Source organism: Pan paniscus, chromosome 20 (assembly GCF_029289425.2).
Source record: "Pan paniscus chromosome 20, NHGRI_mPanPan1-v2.0_pri, whole genome shotgun sequence".
Taxonomy (NCBI): Eukaryota; Metazoa; Chordata; class Mammalia; order Primates; family Hominidae; genus Pan; species Pan paniscus.
Genome location: NC_073269.2, coordinates 17,569,334 through 17,595,833, shown reverse-complemented (window position 1 = coordinate 17,595,833; position 26,500 = coordinate 17,569,334). Strand labels below are relative to the sequence as shown.

At 53.8% G+C, this 26,500-nt stretch overlaps 2 protein-coding genes across 3 annotated transcripts; both read left to right on the top strand.

Moving 5' to 3' along the window:
- Positions 1 to 111: 111 nt before the first annotated feature.
- Positions 112 to 20,758, top strand: MAN2B1 (mannosidase alpha class 2B member 1). 2 transcript variants are annotated; one of them, XM_008967657.5, is made up of 24 exons: positions 112 to 345; positions 1,084 to 1,186; positions 1,365 to 1,538; positions 1,903 to 2,096; positions 3,053 to 3,185; positions 3,426 to 3,571; positions 5,828 to 5,944; positions 8,712 to 8,794; positions 8,877 to 8,997; positions 9,080 to 9,158; positions 9,647 to 9,756; positions 10,146 to 10,253; positions 10,515 to 10,631; positions 11,402 to 11,587; positions 14,818 to 14,915; positions 15,008 to 15,125; positions 17,051 to 17,169; positions 17,259 to 17,360; positions 17,841 to 17,928; positions 18,053 to 18,133; positions 18,868 to 19,095; positions 19,672 to 19,827; positions 19,935 to 20,037; positions 20,538 to 20,758. In XM_008967657.5, exons 1-24 carry the CDS (start codon positions 187 to 189, stop codon positions 20,648 to 20,650), a joined length of 3,036 nt encoding a protein of 1,011 aa, XP_008965905.3. In that variant the 5' UTR covers positions 112 to 186; the 3' UTR covers positions 20,651 to 20,758. The 2 variants fall into 2 exon arrangements, with proteins under 2 accessions (XP_008965905.3, XP_008965904.3); XM_008967656.4 differs by having other exon boundaries at positions 8,709 to 8,794.
- Positions 20,759 to 22,664: 1,906 nt separating this feature from the next.
- On the top strand, positions 22,665 to 24,060 carry LOC100969858 (large ribosomal subunit protein uL16-like). The gene has a single exon (XM_063599924.1). The coding sequence runs from the start codon at positions 23,504 to 23,506 to the stop codon at positions 23,993 to 23,995; it is 492 nt and encodes a 163-aa protein (XP_063455994.1). The 5' UTR covers positions 22,665 to 23,503; the 3' UTR covers positions 23,996 to 24,060.
- The last annotated feature ends 2,440 nt before the right edge of the window (positions 24,061 to 26,500 follow it).

The window sequence follows — 26,500 nt, the reverse complement described above, 5'->3', positions numbered from 1 at the left end:
GGTGGCATTTTCCTACCTTCCTGTAACGACCCCCGGGATTGCCCAGGGCTACAGCCTCTCTCCCGTGAGCCTCCAGACCGCGCCCTGGCCCCGCCCCCCACCCCGATTGGCCCGGCCGGGTCTGGGGGCGGGGCGTTTGCCCGGCCTTTCCAGGGCCGGGGAACCCCAGGAGGAAGCTGCTGAGCCATGGGCGCCTACGCGCGGGTTTCGGGGGTCTGCGCTCGCGGCTGCCTGGACTCAGCAGGCCCCTGGACCATGTCCCGCGCCCTGCGGCCACCGCTCCCGCCTCTCTGCTTTTTCCTTTTGTTGCTGGCGGCTCCCGGTGCTCGGGCCGGGGGATACGAGGTGAGTGGGGCCTCCGAGCTGAAACGTACAGGAGGCAGAGTGAAACCCAGAATACAGTCTAGAGGTGTGGGTGGGTCTGTCCTGTGGGTGTCTAGTGAATGGCTGATGATATGACAGTGTGGTCTGAGTGCGTGCTTTGTGTCATTGCGAGGTCTGGCTGTGCGCATCTGAGTATAGGACTGTGTCTGATTGTACCTGCCTCCGTGTCTCCGGGATGCTTGCCTAGACTTTGTCTGCACTTAACTGTGGGATTGGAGGGGCAGGAGGTGGCAGGGGGTGAGCAGTGTATGTGTGGGGGGAGGTGCTGGCTGAGAGCTGGGACTCTGGAGTCTGCCTGAAATTCCAGCCTAGCTCTTACACTTCCTGAGTGTGTGACGTTGGGCAAGTCACCTATCCTCTCTAAGCCTCAGTGCCTTCATCTGGAAACTGGGGATAACATCACCCCACCTCCCAGGGTGGCCGTCTGCTGTCGGCAAATGCTGAACAAACATCAGCTACTTCTATTATTATTTCCCCGGAGTGTGAAGGAGAGCTGCCCTGTGGGGTTGTGCAAAGTGGGAGTTGTATCTATGAGCACAACTATGTATGTGTGTGTCCTGCCTGGGAGGGCCTGGCCTCCTCTGCACATAGGCGAGGTCAGGCCTCTCTGAGTCACTCACCTCTAGATCAAGACTTACTCTGCAGCCCCCGACCTCGGGGGTTATTGACAAGGTATGTGTGTTTGGGGTCCCTGTGCAGACATGCCCCACAGTGCAGCCGAACATGCTGAACGTGCACCTGCTGCCTCACACACATGATGACGTGGGCTGGCTCAAAACCGTGGACCAGTACTTTTATGGAAGTGAGTAGAGGATGGGGACTGGTCCCTGGGATCCCCATGGTCCGTGTAATCCCTTCTGGGTCCTGGACATTAGGGTGGGGCCAGTGCTACCCTAATATCCAGGGTTTGGGCTTCTCTGTCTAGGAATAACCCTCTTGGCTCTGCTGTGCCCTGAGAGCCTTATCCCTGTTATCCACAGTCAAGAATGACATCCAGCACGCCGGTGTGCAGTACATCCTGGACTCGGTCATCTCTGCCTTGCTGGCAGATCCCACCCGTCGCTTCATTTACGTGGAGATTGCCTTCTTCTCCCGTTGGTGGCACCAGCAGACAAATGCCACACAGGAAGTCGTGCGAGACCTTGTGCGCCAGGGTGAGCCTACCCCAAGGAAGTGAAAAGAGGAAGCCCAGCCCAGCTTCTGCTTCTGCATCTCTGGTTTCTGAGATTTTGTCATGCCACGTGCAAGCTGTATAACATGCGTGTCGCTCCGCCTGCCTGGACTCTCCATTTGGAGACCTATACATCCCACAAAGCCCCACCTGCTGTGCATCCTCTGGGAAGCCTGCCATGCAGGGGGCCTCTTTCCCATATCTGGGAACTATGGCCTGGGAGCGACCCCTCTTGTCCTTCCGCCAGAAATGTGTACACAGGCAGGCTTTCACATTCCCAGTATCACCCACCCTACTCCCACTCCTGGCTCTGACCGCTGACCCTGACCTTCCCTGTCCTGGCACAGGGCGCCTGGAGTTCGCCAATGGTGGCTGGGTGATGAACGATGAGGCAGCCACCCACTACGGTGCCATCGTGGACCAGATGACACTTGGGCTGCGCTTTCTGGAGGACACATTTGGCAATGATGGGCGACCCCGTGTGGCCTGGCACATTGACCCCTTCGGCCACTCTCGGGAGCAGGCCTCGCTGTTTGCGCAGGTGCGACCCGGGACCTCTCTTGGGCCCACTTCTTCACTCACTCTGGCTCCTCCCTCGCCCACTCAAACCCCGCCCTCTCCCTGCAGTCTCACAAGGACCAGGCCCAGGCCTAGGCCTGTTGAAGCCCTGCCCCTTGAGTGAGCCGTAAGGCCAGTGGCTTTTGAGCTCTGGCCTCAGCCGGCTATGCCCAGCCCAGGCTGACCCAGCTCCGGCTGGCTCCGCCCTCTCCCCTAATAGGCCCCTCTTGGTGTTCTGGCCCCACCCACTAGCTAGGGTCCTGGCTCCTCCCTAAACCGGGTGGCAAGTGGATGCCTAGGCTGCCTTAAAAACAGCTTCATTACCTGTGCTCAGACCCCATCCATCCTCAGGCTGTGGAAGGGGGAACCTCATTCCTGGAGTCAGGCCTGCTCTGCGCTTTGACAGTGCTGGGGAGGTGAACCTGGGTTCTGATGTTGGACCCGCCCTCTCCCTGCTAGCCCAAGGTGGTGAGTTCTGAAACTTCCCCAAGCTTGGAAATAAGCTGGAGGCCTCTCTGTTTCAGCCCTACGTGTTTTTGTTTTTGTTTTTTGAGACAGGGTCTTGCTGTCATCCAGGCTGGAGTGCAGTGGTGCAATCCTAACTCACTATAGCCTCAATCTCCCGGATTCGAGCGATTCTCCTGTCTCAGCCCCCCTAGTAGATGAGACTACAAGAGCGCACCACTACGCCTGGCTAATTTTTAAATTTTTTGTAGACAGTCTGCCCGTGTTGTGCAGGCTGGTCTCAAAAACTCCTGGGTTTAAGTGATCCTCCTGTTTTGGCCTCCCAGAAGGCTGGGATCATAGGCAAGAGCCACCACATCGACCTAGCACTGCTTTTTAACCTGTGCTCTGACCTGCCCCTCCCAAGCAGAGGGGAGTTTGGTGGTGAGAGGGCTGGGCGCTAATTCACACTGCCTTTTCCTCCCTCATCCCCAGATGGGCTTCGACGGCTTCTTCTTTGGGCGCCTTGATTATCAAGATAAGTGGGTACGGATGCAGAAGCTGGAGATGGAGCAGGTGTGGCGGGCCAGCACCAGCCTGAAGCCCCCGACCGCGGACCTCTTCACTGGTAGGGGGCTTGGTGAGGGCAGGGCCAGCCATGGTGCCACACACTCAGAAGGGCCCTGGGCTTGATATCTGCTCTGTTGTCACTGTCCTGGAATTCCTATAGTCTGGGAACAAAGGCCCTGCATTTCCTTTTGCATTGGGACACAAATTCTGAAGCCCATCCTGGGTGGGACATGGCCGGCTTTGAAACCAGGGAAGGTCTGGGTGATGGGCCACCCCTTGAACTTGGTGCGACCTGCAGGTGTGCTTCCCAATGGTTACAACCCGCCAAGGAATCTGTGCTGGGATGTGCTGTGTGTCGATCGGCCGGTGGTGGAGGACCCCCGCAGCCCCGAGTACAACGCCAAGGAGCTGGTCGATTACTTCCTAAATGTGGCCACTGCCCAGGTAACCCTGGTGTCCAGAACCTTCGAGTCCGGTATATACAATACAATGAGCTCTTTCCATGGTACAGGCATCCCCTAACACGTTCTCCTTATTTTTAATTTTTTTGAGACAGTCTTACTCTGTCACCCAGGCTGGAGTGCAGTGGTGCGATCTCGGCTCACTGCAACCTCCGCCTCCTGGGTTCAAACAAGCACATCCAGCTAATTTTTGTATTTTTGCACTGGGGTCTCCTCATGTTGGCCAGGCTGGTCTTGAACTCCTGACCTCAAGTGATTCACCTGCCTTGGCCTCCCAAAGTGCTGGGATTACAGGCGTGAGCCACCATGCCTCTTTATTTTTAATTTATTTTTAATTAATTAATTTTTTTTGACACGGCGTCTTGCTCTGTCACCCAGGTTGGAGAGCAGATCTCAGCTCACTGCAACCTTCACCTCCTGCATTCAAGCGATTCTCCCACCTCAGCCTCCCGAGTAGCTGGGACTCCAGGTGCGCACCACCACATCCAGCTAATTTTTTGTATTTTTAGTAGAGATGGTGTTTCACCATGTTGTCCAGGCTGGTCTCAAACTCCTGAGCTCAAGTGATCTGCCTGCCTCGGCCTCCCAAAGTGCTGGGATTACAGGCATGAGCCACCGCACCTGGCCTCTATTTTTAACATTTTTATTTATTTATTATTTATTATTATTTTTTTTGAGACAGAGTCTTGCTCTGTCACCCAGGCTGGAGTGCAGTGGCATAATCTCAGCTCACTGCAACCTCCGCCTCCCGGGTTCAAGCGATTCTCCTGCCTCAGCCTCCTAAGAAGCTGGGATTACAGGCACCTGCCACCACACCCAGCTAATTTTTGTATTTTTAGTAGACAGGGTTTCGTCATGTTGACCAGGCTGGTCTTGACCTCAGGTGATCTGCCCGCCTCAACCTCCCAAAGTGCTGGGATTACAGGTGTGGGCCACTGTGCCTAGTCTATTTTTAACATTTTTATTGAGAATTCCTTTTTAATTTTTTTTAGACTCACTCTGTCGCCCAGGCTGGAGTGCAGTGGCACGATCTCGGCTCACTGCAACCTCCACCTACTGGGTCCAAGCGATTCTTCTGCCTCAGCCTCCCGAGTAGCTGGGATTACAGGTGCCCACCACCATGCTCGGCTAAGTTTTATGTCTTTTTAGTAGAAAGGGGGTTTCACCATATTGGCCAGGCTGGTCTCGAACTCCTAACCTTTTGACCCACAGCCTTGGCCTCTCAAAGTGCTGGGATTACAGGCGTGAGCCACCGCGTCCAGCCTTTAACATTTTTATAATTAAAAAACATTATTTTTTCACAGAGATAAGGTCTCACCATGTGGCCCAGGCTGGTCTCAAACTCCTGAACTCAAGTGATCCTCCTGCCTTGGCCTCCCAAAGTGCTAGGATATAGGTGTGAGCCACCATGCCTGGCATAACACGTTCTCCTTAAAAAAAATTTTTTTTCCTTTCTTTAAAAATTGATGGCTGGGCACGGTGGCTCACGCCTATAATCCCAGCATTTTGAGAGGCCAAGATGGGCAGATCATCTGAAGTCAGGAGTTCAAGACCAGCATAGCCAAAATGACGAAACCCTGTCTCTACTAAAAATACAAAAATTAGCCGGGTGTGGTGGTGCACGCCTGTAATCCCAGCTACTTGGGAGGCTAAGGCAAGAGAGTCGCTTGAACCTGGCAGGTGGAGGTTGCAGTGAGCCGAGATCACGTCACTTCACTCTAGCTTAGGCAGCAGAGTGAAACTCTGTCTCAAAAAAAAAAAATTGTTTTAGATTAATTTTTTTTTTTTTTTCTTGAGACAGGGTCTTGCTATGTGGCCCAGGTTGGTCTTAAACTCCTAGACTCAAGTGATCCTCCTGCCTCAGTCTCCTGAGTAGCTGGGATTACAGGTGTGAGCCCCTGTAATCATGTTGTCATGCCCCCTGGAGGAAGATGCTATTCTATTCACCATCACAATGTCCCCCTCCTGGATTTATGTGCATTCCTCATTAGAAGAGATAGCATAGGCTGGGCAAGAGATAGCATGGCATGGTGACTGGATGCCCTCTTCTAGGTAATGGGTCCAAGAGAACTGCTCAACAACCGGTGGCTACTTTTATCTGTGTCCCCACGCTCCCAAGTGCCATACCCCCACCCATGCCTGTGCACCCAACATCCTTGACCCCATATACATCAAAACACAGCTATACACAGGGATGGCCCAGGATCCTCTGGCCTCAGGACTCCCCTCTTGCCTGCAGGGCCGGTATTACCGCACCAACCACATTGTGATGACCATGGGCTCGGACTTCCAATATGAGAATGCCAACATGTGGTTCAAGAACCTTGACAAGCTCATCCGGCTGGTAAATGCGCAGGTCAGTGCGCCTACCCTGTGGTACCCTTGTGCACATGTGCGCTTGCATCCGGGGGCCTTGGGTTATGTGCATAGCTCTCAGTGCTGTCTTTGTTTTCTATTGTTCTATTGTGGTCATTCTATAACAAATGACCACACACTTAGCAGCTCAAAACAACAGAAATAACATTGTCTTACAGTTCTGTAGGTAAGAAGTCCAGCATGAGGCCGGGCGCAATGGCTCATGCCTGTAATCCCAGCATGTTGGGAGGCCGAGCCGGGCGGATCACGAGGTCAGGAATTCGAGACCAGCCTGACCAACATGGTGAAACGCTGTCTCTACTAAAAATACAGAAATTAGCTGGGTGTGATGGTGCGTGCCTGTAATCCCAGCTACTCGGGAGCCTGAGGCAGGGGAATCTCTTGAATCCGGGAGGCAGAGGTTGCAGTGAGTGGAGATTGTACCACTGCACTCCAGCCTGGGCCACAGAGAAAGACTCTGTCTCAAAAAAAAAAAAAAAAAAAAAAAAAAAAAAATCCAGCCTGAGTCTCACCAGGCTATAATCAAGATGTTGGCAAGGCTATGTTCCTTCTGCAGTCTCTAGGAGAGAATATAATTTCCTTGCTTTTTCCAACATCTAGAAGTTACCCACATTCAAAATCTCTTCTTGGCTCCATCTTCAAAGCCAGCCACATAGCATCTTTCTGACCCTGTTTCTGTAATCACATCCCTTTCTGTCATTCTCACCTCTTCTGCCTCTCTCTTCCACATTTTATTTATTTACTTAGAGACGGAGTCTCGCTCTGTTGCCCAGGCTGGAGTGCAGTGGCCTGCTCTCGGCTCACTGCAACCTCCGCCTCCTGGGTTCAAGTGATTCTTCTGCCTCAGCCTCCCAAGTAGCTGGGACTACAGTCGCGTGCCACCACGCCCAGCTAATTTTTGTATTTTTAGTAGACAGGGTTTCACCATGTTGGCCAGGATGGTCTTGATTTCTTGACCTCGTGATCCACCCCGCTCGGCCTCCCAAGGTGCTGGGATTACAGATGTGAGCCACTGTGTGGCCTAATTTCCCTACTTTAAGTTTGGCTGATGAACAACCTCAATTCCATCTGCAACCTTAATTCCCCTTTTGCCATGTAATCTAATGTGGTAATAGGTTCTGGGGATCAGGACATGGACACTTTTGGGCAGTTATCATTTTACCCAACACAGATGTGTTAGTGTTTCACACTAAGTGGCCTGTGGCTGTGGCTGTATGCACAGTCAGTCACTCTCATCAGCACAGAAACTTGTCCCCCCTCTCCCATCTCAGACACCCCTTCCCATCAATCTTGTCCTCACTACGGTGCAATCTCCATTCCCGCCTTCCACTTGCTCCCAGCACTGCTATTTCACCAAAACAGCTCTTTTATGTCATTTATTTTTATTTATTTTTTCTTTTTAAAATTTTATTTATTTATTTATTTATTGAGACAGAGTCTTGCTTTGTCACCCAGGCTGGAGTGCAGTGGCATGATCTTGGCTCACGGCAACCTCTGCCTCCTGGGTTCTAGTGATTCTCCTGCCTCAGCCTCCCAAGTAGCTGGGACTACAGGCATGTGCCACCAACCCTGGCTAATTTTTGTATTTTTAGTAGAGGCAGGGTTTTACTATGTTGGCCAGGCTGGTCTCAAACTCCTGCCCTCAAGTGATCTGCCTGCCTTGGCCTCCCAAAGTGCTGGGATTGTAATCTGAGGTGGGCGGATCACTTGAAGACAGGAGTTGGAGACCAACCTGGCCAACATGGTGAAACCTTGTCTCTACTAAAAATACTACAAATTAGGTGGGCGTGATGGCACTCATCTGTAAGACCAGCTACTCGGCAGGCTGAGGCAGGAGAATCGCTGGAACCTGGGAGGCAGAGTTTGCAGCGAGCTGAGATCGTGCCACTGCACTCCAGCCTGGGCGACAGAGTCAGACTCAGTCTCAAAAAAAAAAAAAAAAAAAGTTTATTGAGTACCTACCGTGTACACTGGGGGACACAGCTCGTGCAAAACAAACATCCTTTTCCTCACATAGGTCACTTTCTTGTTCCTCCACCTTGCTCAGGTGAAAGTGCACCTCCATTCATTATAAAAATTGTGTCTAGGCCGGACACAGTGGCTCATGCCTGTAATCCCAGCACTTTGGGAGGCTGAGGCGGGCGGATCATGAGGTCAGGAGATCGAGACCATCCTGGCTAACACGGTGAAACTCCGTCTCTACTAAAAAATGCAAAAAATTAGCCGGGTGTGGTGGCGGGCACCTGTAGTCCCAGGTACTCATGAGGCTGAGGCTGGAGAATGGCGTGAACCCAAGAGGTGGAGCTTGCAGTGAGCTGAGATTGAGCCACTGCACTACAGCCTGGGCAACAAAGTAAGACTCCGTCCCCAAAAAAAAAAAAAAAAAAAAAGTTGTGTTTTTTGGTAACAATCTGACAGTCCTGCAAAACGATTATTCCTGCCCTATAATGTCACACTTAGTTTTTCCACAAAAGTTTTTAATAATAAAGCTGGAATTATTGTAAAAGTTTAGTAAAATTTCAGGTTTATTCTTGCATCTCTGAAATCCTTTTAAAAAAGGCTAGTGGTCATGTTTGACTTCAGCCAAAATTCATTTTCACACCCAACCATTGGCTTGCACGCCAAATATGTATTTAGAGAAACTGAACCTACGGGATGCATGAATGTGCACACATGTGTGGAAGTGTGTGCACTTCCCCAGGAAGGTGCGGACTCCCGAGGGCTCACTCCGTCGCCTCCCCCAGCAGCAGGCAAAAGGAAGCAGTGTCCATGTTCTCTACTCCACCCCCGCTTGTTACCTCTGGGAGCTGAACAAGGCCAACCTCACCTGGTATTTGGGGAAACTGGGGAGCTTGGGGGGGTTGGCATGCCCCGTGGGTCATGACCTGCCCTCAATGCCCCTGCCGCTGTAGGTCAGTGAAACGTGACGACTTCTTCCCTTACGCGGATGGCCCCCACCAGTTCTGGACCGGTTACTTTTCCAGTCGGCCGGCCCTCAAACGCTACGAGCGCCTCAGCTACAACTTCCTGCAGGTGGGTAGGAGCCGGGCTAGAGGGGGCATGCAGCCCCGAGGCCCGACAGGCTGGGCGCCCCAACATACCCCTCTGCCTCCAGGTGTGCAACCAGCTGGAGGCGCTGGTGGGCCTGGCGGCCAACGTGGGACCCTATGGCTCCGGAGACAGTGCACCCCTCAGTAAGTGTCGGGCCCAAGAGGGGAAGAGGTTTGCGGCTGAAGTTGGAAACCACCCCTAGGCCGCCCCCCTCGAGTTTCTTCTTTTTTTTGAGACGGAGTCTCGATTTGTCTCCCAGGCTGGAGTGCAGTGGTGCGATCTCGGCTCACTGCAAGCTCCACCTCCCGCATTCACGCCATTCTCCTGACTCAGCCTCCCGAGTAGCTGGGACTACAGGCGGCCACCACCACGCCCGGCTAATTTTTTTTATTTTTAGTAGAGACGGGGTTTCACCATGTTAGCCAGGATGGTCTCGATCTGACCTCGTGATCCGCCCGCCTCGGTCTCCCAAAGTGCTGGGATTACAGGCGTGAGCCACCGCCCCCAGCCGTCCTCGAGTTCCTTCTTAAAGCCTCTAAGAATCCTGCCCGCCAGCACCGGACCTTTTGCTTCCCCTTGGGGTCTCAGCTGAGTCCCACAGAACCTCACCGGACTCATTGTCTATGAGCAGATGAGGCGATGGCTGTGCTCCAGCATCACGACGCCGTCAGCGGCACCTCCCGCCAGCACGTGGCCAACGACTACGCGCGCCAGCTTGCGGCAGGCTGGGGGCCTTGCGAGGTGCGCGGGGCGAGACTTGGGAGACACGGGGGTGCAGACAGGAAGGGGCGGGGCCAGGGCCTGGGAAAGGGGACAGAGACAGGTGTGAGGCGTAGCCGAGAGCCCTGTGGCGGAGCTACAAGGGTTCGTGGGGGCGGGGCTTGTAGGAGGCGGGGAAAGATACAGGAACGGGGCGGGGCTTTGGAGGGGGGAAGGAGGCGGGGCGTGGGCAAGAGGAGGCGGAGACAGCTATGGGGTATAGTCAAGGGCAGCAGGGTGGGGCTAGAAGGGGTTTTGGGGCGACTCTTGAGGGAGGCGGGACAGAGACCGGAACGGGGCGGGGCCTGAGGAGAGGGGAGGAGTCAGGCCTGGCGTCCTGAACCCACCGGTCCCTTTGCGCTCTTCCGCAGGTTCTTCTGAGCAACGCGCTGGCGCGGCTCAGAGGCTTCAAAGATCACTTCACCTTTTGCCGACAGCTAAACATCAGCATCTGCCCGCTCAGCCAGACGGCGGCGCGCGTGAGCCGGGACGGGAGGGGTGGATCTAGGGCAGATGGGCTTTAGAGGGGGTAGTTGGAAAATGTTTTTGGAGGACTATACATGAGTGAAATTACGTGGGCTGCGAAGCTGGGTCAGCAGAGAGAACAACGCATCTCGAGGGGGCTTGGCCTTAAGTGCCGTGACCACACTAGGACCAGCCAGGGGTGTTTCTGTGCAAAGTGGGTGGGTTTGGAGAAGGCCTGCTGTGACCCATGCCCTCTCTGACCCCCGCCTCCCCAGTTCCAGGTCATTGTTTATAATCCCCTGGGGCGGAAGGTGAATTGGATGGTACGGCTGCCGGTCAGCGAAGGCGTTTTCGTTGTGAAGGACCCCAATGGCAGGACAGTGCCCAGCGATGTGAGCCCAAACAACGAATATTCCCCCGCTGGGACTCCTCCCCCAATGGGCATTTCCTCATCGCCCCCATGGATACCGCCTGCTTCCATGAATACCTCCCACTCATGCATATCTCTTCCCCCCTCTTGTATCTTCTCCCTCTGCCCCTTAATATCAGTCTCCCCTTGGGAACATACGCCTCCTGTGAGTGGTCCTCCCTTTTTTTTTTTTTTTTTTTTTTTTTTTGAGACGGAGTCTCGCTCTGTCACCCAGGCTGGAGTGCAGTGGCGCGATCTTGGCTCACTTCAAACTCCGCCTGCTGGATTATAGGCATGAGCCACCGTGCCTGGCTGGTCCTCCATTTTAATACCCCGCTTCCCCAGGAAAATGTATTGCTGTTTATGGACAGCTCCTTCATTCCAGAAAACGTCCTCCCCCAAACCTCTTCCTCCCCCGAGAACCTGCCTCCCTACTTCCGGTTCTGTGAGTCCGGTGAGGTTCTGTGGGACTCAGCTGAGACCCCAAGGGGAAGAAAGTAGGGTTTCTTCCCCTACTTCCTCCTTCACTCCCCCGACTCCATGGTCTCTCCACCCTCCCGGTGGGTTTTTTTTTCCACCTGGTGAATCTTCTCTGCAATCATTTCCTTGGAATCTGACTGTCCCCCCACCACACACACCTCCATTTCCTTTCCCCATCTCAGGACTCTTTTCCTTCCTTGAGTTTTTTGTCTCCATGCATGTATAGCTTTCCATGGGTACTCTTGACTCAGTTTCCCTCCTCCTTTATCCGAGGTGGTGATATTTCCCAGCTCAGACAGCCAGGCGCACCCTCCGGAGCTGCTGTTCTCAGCCTCACTGCCCGCCCTGGGCTTCAGCACCTATTCGGTAGCCCAGGTGCCTCGCTGGAAGCCCCAGGCCCGCGCACCACAGCCCATCCCCAGAAGATCCTGGTCCCCTGCTTTAACCATCGAAAATGAGGTGAGACCCCATTTCAATCCCCTTTCCTGCTCCTGTGACAAATTTGAAGTGTCATGGTGAGCTGTGTGGACTCTGGGTCAGCAGGTCCCTAGGCTTATGACCTCCTGTCACAACTCCCCTCATTGTGTGTCCTTGAGCAAGTGACCTTTGTCTGAGCCTCAGTGTCCTTTCCTGGGACTGTTATGAGGACCCAGTGTGATCATGGGTGACACTTGACAGACATGTCAGAGTTGGTGGCAGGTGGTGGTTTGCAATTTTGGCAGGGACGTTTCAGGGAAGGTGTTCCCGATAAAGGTGACATTTAAGATATGACCTGAGGGAGGGAGCCATGTGGCTATTTGAAGGAAGAGAGATCCAGGTGGGGAGAGAATAACAGGCATAAAAGCCTTCGAGCAGGAGAGTGTGCAGAATTCCAGGAGCCACAAGGAGCTCAGTGTGGCTGAAGCAGGGTGAACGGGTGACAGGTCAGACCTTGAGGGCCTTGAGGACCAACAGGAAGACTTTGGCTTTTGCCAGTCATTGTTGCTCATGTGTCTACTCCTAGCTCTTTGGGAGGCTGAAGCGGGAGGATCACTTGAGCCCAGGAGTTGTCCCAGCTAATTGGAGGCCCAGATGGGAGGCTTGTTTGAGCTGGGGAGTTCAAGGTTGCAGTGAGTAATGATTGTCCCACTGTACTCCATCCTGGCAACAGAGTGAAACCCTGTCTGAAAAGAATAATAATAAAATAGGCCAGGCATGGTGGATTATACCTGTAATTCTAGCACCACGGGAGGCTGAGGTGGGTGGATCTACTGAGCTCAGGAGTTTGAGACCAGCTTGGGCAACATGGTGAAACCCAGTCTCTACAAAAAATTAGCTGGGCGTGGTGGTACATGTCTGTAATCCCAGCTACTTGGGGGCTGAGGAAGGAGGATTGCTTGAGCCCAGGTGGCAGAGGTTGCAGTGAGCCGAGATCATGCCACTGCACTCCAGCCTGGGTGACAAAGTGAGACCCTGTCTCAATAAAATAAAATAAAAGAAGTTCTTCAGTAGGACTGTTCATGTTAGGAAGAAAATATCTTTTTTATATTTTTATTAAAATAAAATGAAAGAAAAGAAGTTAAAACGTTCCCACAGGCCCCTAAAAGTCTTGTGAGTTCTGGCATTGTGGTTCACACATCAGATGCCCAAGTTGGCCCTGGTCCGCAGCAGAGGAGGGCTTTGATGGGACTTAGGGTATCACAGGTGTGCTCTGGCTGTTGTGGGGAACAGACTGTAGGCAGCCAGTGTGGAAGTGCAGGGACCTGGAAGGGGTTGACTGCACTGGCCCTGGAAGGCCCTGGTAAGAGGTGGTGAGGTTGAAAATAAGGTTGGGGGTGCCGGGCGCGGTGGCTCACACCTGTAATCCCAGCACTTTGGGAGGCCGAGGCAGGTAGATCACGAGGTCAGGAGATCGAGACCATCCTGGCTAACATGGTGAAACCCTGACTCTACAAAAATACAAAAAATTTAGCCAGGCGTGGTGGTGAGCATCTGTAGTCCCAGTTACTCGGGAGGCTGAGGCAGGAGAATGGCGTGAATCTGGAAGGCGGAGCTTGCAGTGACCTGAGATGGCGCCACTGCATTCCAGCCTGGGCAACAGAGTGAGACTCCGTCTCAAAAAAAAAAAAAAAAAGAAAAAAGAAAAGGCTGGGGTGGGCACGTTGGCTCATGCCTGTAATCCCAGGACTTTGGGAGGCTGAGGCTGCCAGGTCACCTGAGGTCAGGAGTTTGAGACCAGCCTGGCCAACACAGTGAAACCTCGTCTGTACCAAAAATACAAAAATTAACTGGGCGTGGTGGTACACACTTGTAGTCCTAGCTACTTGGGAGGGAGAGGCAGGAGAATCACTTGAACCCAGGAGGTGGAGGTTGCAGTGAGCTGAGATCATGCCACTGCACTCCAGCCTGGGGGACAGAGCAAGACTCTGTCTCAAAAGCAAACAAAAAAAAAGAAAATCAGGTTGAATGGCTGGGTGTGGTGGACTGCTTGAGCCCAGGAGTTGGACACTAGCCCCAGGCAACATAGTGGGACCCCCATCTCTAGAAAACAAATTTAAATTTTTTTTTTTTTTTAATTTAGTAGAGATGGAGTTTCACTATGTTGGCCAGGCTGGTATCAAACTCCTCACCTCAGGTTATCCACCCAACTTGGTCTCCCAAAGTTCTGGGATTACAGGTGTGAGCCACCGCGCTCGGCCCTAAAAAAATTTTAAATTGAGAAAAAAAGGGGCCAGGCGTGTTGGCTCATGCCTGTAATCCCAGCACTTTGGGAGGCTGAGGGGGGTGAATCATGAGGTCAGGAGTTCGAGACCAGCCTGGCCAATATTGTGAAACCCTGTCTCTAATAAAAATACAAAAATTAGCCAGGTGTGGTGGCATGTGCCTGTAGTCCCAGCTATTCAGGAGGCTGAGTCAGGAGAATTGCTTGAACCCGGGAGGTGGAGGTTGCAGTGAGCCGAGATCACGCCACTTTCTGCACTCCAGCCTGGGCAATAGAGCGAGACTCAGTCTCAAAAAAAAAAAAAAAAAAAAAAACCCAGGCCAGGTGCAGTGGCTCACGCCTGTAATCCCAGCCCTTTGGGAGGCCAAGGCGGGTGGATTACCTGAGGTCAGGAGTTGGAGACCAGCCTGACCAACATGGCGAAACCCCGTCTCTACTAAAAATACAAAAATTAGCCAGGCATGGTGGCATGTGCCTGTAATCCCAGCTACCCAGGAGGCTGAGGCAGGAGAATTGCTGGAACCCGGGGGCAGAGGCTGTAGTGAGCAGAGATTGCGCCCCTGCACTCCAGCCTGGGCGACACAGCAAGTCTCTGTCTCAAAAAAAAAAAAAAATATCCGGCTGGGCACGGTGGCTTATGCCTGTAATCCTAGTACTTTGGGAGGCCAAGGTGAGCAGATCACTTGAGGTCAGGGGTTTGAGACCAGCCTGGCCAACATGGTGAAATCCTGTCTCTACTAAAAATATGAAAATTAGCCAGGCGGGGTGGTGGGCACCTGTAATCCCAGCTACTTGGATAGCTGAGGCACGAGAATCACTTGAACCCGGGAGGTGGGGGGTGCAGTCAGCCAAGATTGCACCACTGTACTCTAGCCTGGGCTACAGAGTGAGACTCAGTCTCAAAAAAAAAAAAAGAAAAGAAAAATTAAAAAAAGAAAACACACACACATACACACACAAACCCATCTGTGGACCCTTTTCTGCCCAGCACATCCGGGCAACGTTTGATCCTGACACAGGGCTGTTGATGGAGATTATGAACATGAATCAGCAACTCCTGCTGCCTGTTCGCCAGACCTTCTTCTGGTAAGGGAAGATCACCAGGCCTGAGGGTGGGGTGGTGGTGCTCGGCATGGAGCTAGGGCCCCTTACCTGACTCTCAACTGCCCCAACTCCAGGTACAACGCCAGTATAGGTGACAACGAAAGTGACCAGGCCTCAGGTGCCTACATCTTCAGACCCAACCAACAGAAACCGCTGCCTGTGAGCCGCTGGGCTCAGATCCACCTGGTGAAGGTCAGGGACTAGGAATGATGAGTGGGCAGTTGGGAATGGGGAAGTTATGGAGCCCAAGAGGGTGGTGGGCCATGTGTAGAGTGAGGGTAGGGGAGGATTTACTTTTCCTTCAGATCAGTGGGCTAAGACCCACAGATCAGCGGGGGGAATATTTGAGGGTCCTTCTGTAGAATTGATATTCATGGCTGGTTGTATGAGAGTCTCCCCATAGGACACATCATACAAAGCCATTCACATCTGCTGTGGACGTTTACATACTTAGTTTTGGAAATTGGGGGTGGGGCATTCCCACTTGGCCCATGAATCAGGAGAGCCAAATATCACTGCTTGAAGAATTCACCAAAGTCTGTAGTAAGAGGAGCTTCTATCTGGAGTGGATATTTGAGAGTCCACCCTTGGATTGATTGGGTTTGGGTGAGTCTCAGGGTGAATGCCTATGGGTGCATCTGGCTAGGAACAGTGGTTTCCCAGGGCCTCTCATTGATGTTTGACTTTCATAGATGACAAAACTCACATTTGTCCACATTCAGGAGCCTCGCATTTCATGTGAGTCCCTTTGAGATGAATGTCTGCATATCTGTATATAGTTTTGCCTGTTCTAACAGAGTTACCCAAATTAACTGTGACTAGAATAAGATAGAAGATTATTTTCTTCTAACAAAAAGTCTGGCTGTTAGTCCAGAGAAAGTGGGGTGGTTCCATAATCACCCAGGACCTCCTCTTCTATCTTGTTGCTCTGCCTTCCCCAATATTCAGTTTCCACCTCATGGTCCAAGATGGCTGCTGAAGCTCCAGCCGCCACATTTGTGTTTGAGTCAGTAGCAGAGGGACAGGGGCAAGGAACATTGTTGACACCACTTGGATCACTTTCTATGGGGCAAACTGGTCACTCAGCTACTGATACCCTCAGGGAAGACTGGACAATATAGTCTTTATCCCAGGTAGCCATGTGCCAAGCTAGAATCCTATTCTATGGGGCAATGGTGAACAGGAGGCGTTTATGCCACGCTCAAGAGTGATGTGGTAAGCCAGATGCAGTGGCTCATGCCTGTAATCACAGCACTTTGGGAGACTGAAGCAAGAGGATTGCTGAGCATAGGAGTTCAAGACCAGGTGGGAGCATTTGCTGATTAGGTGCCTACATAGTGATGCCCTGTCTCAAAAAAAAAAAAAAAAAAAGAGGCCGGGTGCAGTGGCTCACGCCTGTAATCCCAGCACTTTGCGAGGCAGAGGCAGGCAGATCATCTGAGGTCAGGAGTTCAAGACAAGTCTGGCCAACATGGATAGAAACCCCGCCTCTACTAAAAATACAAAAATTAGCCAGGGGTGGTGGCAGGTACCTGCAATCCCTCTACTCGGGAGGCTGAGGCAGGAGAATTGCTTGAACCCAGGAGGCGGAGGTTGCAGTGAGGCAAGATTGTGCCACTGCACTCCATCCTGGGCAACAAGAGCAAAACTCTGTCTCAAAAAAAAAAAATAAAAAAGAATTATGTGGGCCAGGCGCGGTGGCTCACGCCTGTAATCCCCGCACTTTGGGAGGCCGAGGCGGGCTGATCACGAGGTCAGGAGATCGAGACCATCCTTGCTAACCCGGGGAAACCCCGTCTCTACTAAAAATACAAAAAATTAGCCAGGTGTGGTGGCGGGTGCCTGTAGTCCCAGCTACTCGGGAGGCTGAGGCAGGAGAATGGTGTGAACCCGGGAGGCGGAGCTTGCAGTGAGCCGAGATCGCGCCACTGCACTCCCGCCTGGGCAAAAGAGCGAGACTCCGTCTCAAAAAAAAAAAAAAAGAATTATGTGGCGGTGACTGAAGGTTGACCTTGATGTAGGCCTTAATGGGGTTTATGGCCAGGGTTGGGGGACATTTGTAGGACTCACCTCTGCTCAGGTACAGACTGACATCCACCTCACCCGTGTGCCCGCAGACACCCTTGGTGCAGGAGGTGCACCAGAACTTCTCAGCTTGGTGTTCCCAGGTGGTTCGCCTGTACCCAGGACAGCGGCACCTGGAGCTAGAGTGGTCGGTGGGGCCGATACCTGTGGGGTGAGTGGCACAGGCTGGGAGAGGGGTGTGGAAGCAAGGGCAGAGGGGTTTATCCAAGGCTCACAACCTTGCCATCCCATTGGGTACAGCGACACCTGGGGGAAGGAGGTCATCAGCCGTTTTGACACACCGCTGGAGACAAAGGGACGCTTCTACACAGACAGCAATGGCCGGGAGATCCTGGAGAGGAGGTGGGGGGTGACTGAGAGCACTGAGGGGGTGGTCTGTGGTGTGTTGGGGCCCAGGGGTGGTGGGGGAAATTTGCTGATTACATGAGTGTGGGAGACAGAGGATGAAGGGAGAGTGAAGAGCAGGAGAGCCAGGCAGGGTGCAGTGGCTCACGCCTGTAATCCCAGCACTTTGGGAGGCCGAGGCGGGCAGATCACAAGGTCAGGAGATCGAGACTATCCTGGCTAACATGGTGAAACCCCGTCTCTACTAAAAATACAAAAAAATCAGCCGGGTGTGGTGGCGGGCACCTGTAGTCCCAGCTACTCGAGAGGCTGAGGCAGGAGAATGGCGTGAAGCCGGGAGGCGGAGCTTGCAGTGAGCCGAGATCGCGCCACTGCACTCCAGCCTGGGTGACAGAGCGAGACTCCATCTCAAAAAAAAAAAAAAAAAAGAGTTGGGGAGCCAGATCCCAAGCCTGATCAGCTCACCCCCAACCCCAGGCGGGATTATCGACCCACCTGGAAACTGAACCAGACGGAGCCCGTGGCAGGAAACTACTATCCAGTCAACACCCGGATTTACATCACGGTAGCTCTCCCCCATCCTGCACCTCCCCACCTCGATAGAAAGGGAATCACCCCTTATCTGCAGCATCTCAAAGCTGCCTGGGGTTGGGGTTGACTGCCCTCTACTTTCACCCTTTAACCCCCAGGATGGAAACATGCAGCTAACTGTGCTGACTGACCGCTCCCAGGGGGGCAGCAGCCTGAGAGATGGCTCGCTGGAGCTCATGGTGAGTGGGTCAGAGCCCCATCCGAGCCAGGGTCCTCCCAACCTGGCCCCCTGCTGGACCTTGAAGGCTGTTTCTGGCCCAGTTCTCTGCTTTCAGGCCCCACTAAGCTGAGGACTCCGTTTCTTTCTTTTCTTCTCTTTGAGACGGAGTTTTGCTCTTGTTGTCCAAGCTGGAGTGCAATAGTGCTATCTCAGCTCACTGCAACCTCTGCCTCCTGGGTTGAAGCGATTCTCCTGCCTCAGCCTTCCAAGTAGCTGGGCTTACAGGCACACACCATCACGCCCGGCTAATTTTGGTATTTTTTACTAGAGATGGGGTTTCACCATGTTGGCCAGGCTGGTCTCGAACTCCTTACCTCAGGTGATCCACTCACCTCGGCCTCCCAAAGTGCTGGGATTACAGGCGTGAACCACCACGCCCGGCCAAGGACTCCATTTCTGTGTGTGGCTTTTCCTCTCCGTTTTTCTCCATCTCCTGCCCAGGCTCCCTCCACGCTCTGGCGTGCCATATCCAGGCCCCCCTGTTAGGCACTTACCTCCTTCCGGCCTGGTTCCCATGCCTACTTGGATTCTGCCTCTGCTGGGGTTGCCCTACCAGACCCTCACCTTCATCCTCATCCGTTCCTCCCACCCTTTAATTTCTTTTGACATTCCCACACGCCCTTACCCAGTTTCTGGCCCAAGGACACCCACAAACCCACGACTCTCACCCCCTCCTGGCCACTCTCCCCCCAGGTGCACCGAAGGCTGCTGAAGGACGATGGACGCGGAGTATCGGAGCCACTAATGGAGAACGGGTCGGGGGCGTGGGTGCGAGGGCGCCACCTGGTGCTGCTGGACACAGCCCAGGCTGCAGCCGCCGGACACCGGCTCCTGGCGGAGCAGGAGGTCCTGGCCCCTCAGGTGGTGCTGGCCCCGGGTGGCGGCGCCGCCTACAATCTCGGGGCTCCTCCGCGCACGCAGGTGAGGGGCAGCGGGGTAGGCAGAGAGGACCGGATTGAAGTCTACCAGGGAGCCGGGTTTGGGTGCGGAGTTTCCTAGGCTCAGCGGGGATCCATTTGGCCATAATTAGCCCCAAATCCTCGGGCCAGCCCCATCCCCTGGGCAGTCCCCGCCCAGTGCCAGCCCAGTCCCAACCCCCCTGGACTGTGTAGAGGCACAGCCCTAGCTCATGCCCCTAAACCACCAACTCACCTCCGGCCCCGCCCATTTCACTTTAGCCCCGCCCTCTCACCGCCCCCAGGCTCTGTCCTGCCTCACCCCGCCCCGCGGCTTCAGCCCCGCCGTAACTCCCAAAGTCTCAGGTCACATCAGTTCTGCTCCATCGGGACTCGAACCCTAAGCTTGGGACCGACCCATCTCCCCATTGGCTCAGCCCTCCCTGTCACGGCCCTGGCCGCTCCTCTCGGCTGAGCCTTGCCCCTCTCCGGCGAAACCCCGCCCCTACAACCTAGCCCTGCCTCCTGACCTGGCTCGGCCCCGCCCTTCTCCATCCAGGCCCCGCCCCTCTCCAACTCAGCCCCGCCCTCTCTTCCGCAGTTCTCAGGGCTGCGCAGGGACCTGCCGCCCTCGGTGCACCTGCTCACGCTGGCCATCTGGGGCCCCGAAATGGTGCTGCTGCGCTTGGAGCACCAGTTTGCCGTAGGAGAGGATTCCGGACGTAACCTGAGCGCCCCCGTTACCTTGAACTTGAGGGTGAGAAGGGCAGAATTGAGAAGGAGATCGGAGAGAGGCAAGAGAGAGGGAGAGAAGAGAAACCTGGCTTTGCCCCAACTCATCTGGGCCCATCCCCTTCCCCGCAGGACCTGTTCTCCACCTTCACCATCACCCGCCTGCAGGAGACCACGCTGGTGGCCAACCAGCTCCGCGAGGCAGCCTCCAGGCTCAAGTGGACAACAAACACAGGTGGGGCCCTGGTCAGGGGTAGGGAAGGGGTGGAGTCTTACCTGGGGCCGGCAGGTGGGGGCAATGTGTGAGGCATGGGATGTTGGCCAGGACTCAAAAAGGTCATGAGGGTATGGGGCAGAGTCCAGACCCAGGTTAGGGGCTTAAAGGATCTGAAATGGGTGCGGCAAACCAGGAATGGGTCTTGAGGTTTGTGGGTGCTGTTTAGTCCCAAGAACAAGATTTGAAAATCCCCATCCATGACTAGTTCTGGGAGGGTGTTCATCACCCCTGGGGTCAGATTGAGGGTATGAGGACAGTGGCCAGATTGAGGGTATGAGGACATTGGACCTGGGGGTGGTATTCGGGACCGGGGAAGCAGGTTAAGAGTCTGGGATTGAGGCCCTGGAGACAGATTCGGGGATATGCAGCTGTGTCTAGACCCAGGGGAGGAAGCATCGTCGGGTGAGTCAGAGGAAGTCTGCACCTCCTCACTCCTCCTTCCCCCTGCATCTCTCCAGGCCCCACACCCCACCAAACTCTGTACCAGCTGGACCCGGCCAACATCACGCTGGAACCCATGGAAATCCGCACTTTCCTGGCCTCAGTTCAATGGAAGGAGGTGGATGGTTAGGTCTGCTGGGATGGGCCCTCCAAGCCCAAGCCTCCTGCTCCGGGGGCAGACCAGACTCTGACTCTCCTCTTGGGGCTGCTGCCATTAAAATGCTACTACTAAGACTCAGGTCGCTCTGTGACTGAGTGTGGGTTTTTTTTTGTCTGTTATTTGCTTGTTGGAGGGGGACAGAATTTATGACCCAGAGCCGGGTGTGGTGGCTTGCTCCTGTAATCCTAACAACTCTGGAGGCTGAGGAGAGAGAATCACTTGAGCCCAGGAGATCTAGACTAGCCTGGGCCACAAAATGAGGCCCTGTCTGTACAAAAAATTTAAAAAATTAGCTGGGTGAAGTGTCTGTATTCCCAACTACTTGGGAGAATTGCTTGAGCACAGGAGGTCAAGGCTGCAGTAAGTGATAATCACACCTCTGCACTCCAGCCTGGGCAAGAGAGCCAGATCCTATCTCTTTGCGTGTGTGTGTGTGAGGGACAGAGTCTCCCTCTGTCGCCTAGGCTGGAGTGCAGTGGCGCAATCTTGGCTCACTGCAACCTCCGCCTTCCGGGTTCTAGCGATTCTCTTGCCTCAGCCTTCTGAGTAGCTGGGACTACAGGCGCCCCCCACCATGCCTGGCTCATTTTTGTATTTTTAGTAGAGATGGGGTTTCACCATGTTGGCCAGGCTGGCCTCAAACTCCTGACCTCAAGTGATCCACCTGCCTCGGCCTCCCAAAGTGCTGGGATTACAGGCATGAGCCACTGCAACCAGTCTGGATCCTATCTCTTGAAAAAAAAAATTAAAAATTAGAAAATTATCCAGATAGGATGGCGTGCATTTATAATCCCCAGCTACTACTTGGGAGGCTGAGGTGGGAGGATTGCTTGAGCCCAAAAGTTTGAGGCTGCAGTGAACCATGATGGCTCCACTGTACTCCAGCCTGGGTGACAGAGTGAGACCCTGTCTCTAGAAAAAAAAAAAAAAAAAGTAGGCAGTGCGCGGTGGCTCACACCTGTAATCCCAGCACTTTGGGAGGCTGAGTCACGTGGATCACAAGGTCAAGAGATTGAGACCATCCTGGCCAACATGGTGAAACCCCTTCTCTACTAAAAATACAAAAATTAGCTGGGCATGGTGGCACACACCTGTAGTCCCAGCTACTCAGGAGGCTGAGGCAGGAGAATCACTTGAACCCAGGAGGCGGAGGTTGCAGTGAGGCGAGACTGTGTCACTGCACTCCAGCCTGGTGACAGAGTGAGACTCCATCTCAAAAAAATAAATAAATACAAATAAAAAGTTTTTAAGTGTTCTGGGGTCAGTTTGCAAGCACCAACAGCATATGTTTCTTAGGCCCCCTCTGATGACAAGGACTGGCCCAGGGTGGACAGGGAAGCCCAGGGAGGGTGGTATCATGTTGGCCCTCTAATGTTTCCTCTGAGAACCCCTCCAATGGGCCAGTTAGCATGGGCCACCTAGGGATGCCAGGGTGGGGTGCCAGGGGACACTCTGCTGTGGTCCCACTTGGGGCATGGTCACCAGATGTGCTCTTTTTCTTTTTTTTTTTTTTTGAGATGGAGTCTCGCTCTGTCGCCCAGGCTGGAATGCAGTGGTGCGATCTCGGCTCACTGCAAGCTCCGCCTCCCAGGTTCACGCCATTCTCCTGCCTCAGCCTCCCGAGTAGCTGGGACTACAGGCGCCTGCTACCATGCCCGGCTAATTTTTTGTATTTTTAGTAGAGACGGGGTTTCACCGTGTAAGGCGGAATGGTCTTGATCTCCTGACCCCGTTGATCTGCCTGTCTCAGCCTTCCAAAGTGCTGGGATTACAGGCGTGAGCCACCGCGCCCAGCCCAGATGTGCTCTTTTTCAAGTTTCCTTCTTGACGGAGGGCTGGGCCAGCTTGTGAGGCCTGAAAAGGGCTCCCTGCACCCGTCTGCCGTATTGGACCTGTTACTGGAGGTATCACCCCCACCAAAAATATTTCTAAGTCCCTCTCCTATGGTAGTGACTGGCCTGGGCTGAGTAAGGAGGACTGTGGAGTACTCTTCAGGCTCAGCCCTGGTCCCACATGCGTCCCTGTTTTAACATGTGACCCCTCCGCAGAAAACTTTTATAAGACCCTCTCCAGGAAGAGAGATTGGACCTGGCCAACCAGAGAGGCCTGGAGAGGGTGACCTGAGTTTGCCCACAGCCCCATGTGGGCTCCTTCATAGGAGGCTCTGAGTGCAAAGTTTCCTGTGTCCCAGCCAGTGGTAGGGACTGGTCGCAGCCAAAGAAGGAGGCCAGCAGAAGGACCACAGGTGGGCTGCCATCCTGCAGAGGCCTCTGATTGTGGGATGTGCCTCCAGGAAATATTTGTAAGTCCTTGGGGATGGGGTGGGGATAAGGAAACAGCTTAGGTCAGCTAGGAACCATAGGGCAGAGCAACCCAGGCTTAGTTTTGGTCACACATGGGGCCTGGTTCCTGGATGTGCTCCTTGAAAATTTGTCTAAGTCACCCTCTAAAGACAGGGATTATTACAGGTGAGCCAGCGAGGCCCGAGAAGGGCACCCCAGCATAGTTGTCCTGCTGCATAGAATCTGGCCACAGGATGAACCCCCTGAAAACCTTAAAAAGTCTCCTGATTGAGACCATGCTGGCCAGCATGGTGAAACCCCATCTCCACTAAAAATACAAAAAATTTCTCTTTCCCTTCAGTGTGCCACTGAAGATCCTGGTGTCGCCATAGGCCGCCGCCCCGCCCGTTGTTACCGGTATTGTAAGAACAAGCCGTACCCAAAGTCTCGCTTCTGCCGAGGTGTCCCTGATGCCAAGATTCGCATTTTTGACCTGGGGCGGAAAAAGGCAAAAGTGGATGAGTTTCCGCTCTGTGGCCACATGGTGTCAGATGAATATGAGCAGCTGTCCTCTGAAGCCCTGGAGGCTGCCCGAATTTGTGCCAATAAGTACATGGTAAAAAGTTGTGGCAAAGATGGCTTCCATATCCGGGTGCAGCTCCACCCCTTCCACGTCATCCGCATCAACAAGATGTCGTCCTGTGCTGGGGCTGACAGGCTCCAAACAGGAATGCGAGGTGCCTTTGGAAAGCCCCAGGGCACTGTGGCCAGGGTTCACATTGGCCAAGTTATCATGTCCATCCGCACCAAGCTGCAGAACAAGGAGCATGTGATTGAGGCCCTGCGCAGGGCCAAGTTCAAGTTTCCTGGCCGCCAGAAGATCCACATCTCAAAGAAGTGGGGCTTCACCAAGTTCAATGCTGATGAATTTGAAGACATGGTGGCTGAAAAGCGGCTCATCCCAGATGGCTGTGGGGTCAAGTACATCCCCAATCGTGGCCCTCTGGACAAGTGGTGGGCCCTCCACTCATGAGGGCTTCCAGTGTGCTGCCCCCCTCTTAATACTCACCAATAAATTCTACTTCCTGTCCACCTAAAAAAAAAATACAAACAACAACAACAACAACAACAACAAATTAGCTGGTCATGGTGGCGGGTGCCTGTAGTCCCAGCTACTCGGGAGGCTGAGGCAGGAGACTGGCATGAACCTGGGAAGAGAGACTGGGACTCCCTCTATCACCCATGTTGGAGTGTGCTGGCCTGATCAAAACACACTGCAACCTCAGAATCCTGGGCTCAAGCAATCCTCCCGTCTCAGCCTCCCAAAGTGTTGGGATGACTTGCTTGAACTGCCATGCCCAGCCTCTCCCTAATTTTTCTATGCCAGCCTGTAGAGGCTGGGAATCAGCCCTGGCCATTCAGGGAATCCGTGGAGGGTGGCCCGGGCCCAGCAGGCTACCCTCTGACTGCTTTGGGCCGAGATACAAGTTGGAGTGAGACCCTGACCAGGTGGCATCTGGTCGGGTAGGGGAAGGTCCAGGTCCGGCGCAGTCCCACCGGTGGTCGGGCGCCACTTTGTGATCACTCTGATATCATCCCCGGAGCTCGGTTGTCACGTGTGTGGGACAAGATCCGGCCGGAGAGCCCAGGACAGTGTTCCAGGAGACCGAAGGAGATGGCAAGGTCTTCTCGGCCGGCCACACGCGGTGCTGCATAATGGCCTCTCCTGAGATAGTTACTGCGGGATCCGGGGGGAGCCTGAGATCATTACTGCGGGATGGGAATCTTTGAGAATCGCGGAAGAAGAGTGGCGTATGAAGGTCCCTCTGCCCTTGGAGACCGACTGGTGCCGTCGCAGGTGAATGGGGTAGGGCGCCCTGGGCTCAGCCGCTTTCCCATCTGGTGCCGGGTTGTTCACAGCATCATTGGATACATTTTCGTTTTTTTTTTTTTTTGAGATGGATTCTCGGTCTGTCACCCAGGCTGGAGTGCAGTGGTGCTCACTGCAAACTCAGCCTCCCGAGTAGCTGGGACTACAGGCGCGGCTTTTTGTATTTTCAGTAGAGACGGGGTTTCACCGTGTTAGCCAGGGTGTTCTCGATCTCCTGACCTCGTGATCCGCCCACCTCGGCCTCCCAAAGCGCTGGGATTATATAGGCGTGAGCCACCGCGCCGGGCCTCTTTTTTTCTTTTTCTTTTTTTTTTTTGAAGACAGAGTCCCGCTCTATTGCCCAGGCTGGAGTGCAGTGGCGCGATCTCGGCTCACTGCAACCTCTGCCTCCTGGGTTCAAGCGATTCTCCTGCCTTAGCCTCCCGAGTAGCTAGGATTACAGGCACGTGCCACCATGCACGGATAATTTTTGTATTTTTAGTAGAGACGGGGTTTCACCATGTTGGCCAGGCTGGGCTCAAACTCCTGACCTCAAGTGATCTGCCTGCCTCGGCCTCCCAAACTGCTAGGATTACAGTCATGAGCCCATGCCCAGCCTACTGGAAAAGTTTTCTAGGTCCCCTTCCTGGGGCCAGGATTGCAGCCAGGGACCCCAGAGGGCACACAGCTCCTGCCCACCGACTCACATAAGGTACCGTCGCAGAAAGTGCGTCCTGAAATTTTTCCCAAGGCCCCTTTTAAGAAGGGACACTGGCCCAGGCGTACAGGGAGGATGAAGGAGGGCACCCAGACCCCAGCTGCAGTTTCCATGGCGACCATTCATCGGACACCTTCAGAAAATGTCTGGAGGGATGACTGGGGCCAAACAGGGAGGGCTAGGGGTGGGCGACTTGGACTTGGTCACAGTCCTATGCAGACGCATCTGAAGCACCTGCTGAAAACGTTGCCAATTCTGAGTCATAGGAGATAGGAATAGGGGCATGAAGAGAGGGACGGGGAGGGTAAAAGGAGGGGGATCACTGGGAGCCGCAGAAGCAGTGGTGGGGAAAGCAGGGGGAAGGGGAGGTAGAGGGATGGTTTTGATGGGAGAAGGAGGTTCTGAGTAGGATATTGTTGTGGCTTCATTCCCCTGTGGGCCTTCCCAAACGCTCCTTTTTTTTCTTTTCTCTTTCTTTTTCTTTCCCTCCCTCACTCCCTCCCTCCTTTCTTTCTTTCCCTTCCCTCCCTTCCTTCCATCTTGAATGTTCTTCTTCATTTTCTTTCCTTTTTTTTGAGACAGACTTTCACTCTTGTGGGTTTTTTGTTTGTTTGTTTTTTGTTTTTGTGTGTGTGTTTTGTTTTGAGACAGAGTTTTACTCTTGTTGCCCAGGCTGGAGTGCAATGGCGGGATCTTGGCTCACTGCAACCTGCTCTTCCCAGGTTCAAACGATTCTCCTACCTGAGCCTCCCTAGTAGCTGGGATTACAGGCATGCGCCACCACACCCAGCTAATTTTTGTATTTTTAGTAGAGACGGGTTTTCTCCATGTTGGTCAGGCTGGTCTCGAACTCCCAATTTCAGGTGAGCTGCCCGCCTCGGCCTCCCAAAGTGCTGGGATTACAGGCGTGAGCCGCCGTGCCCGGCCTCTTTTTCCTTTTCTCTTTCTTT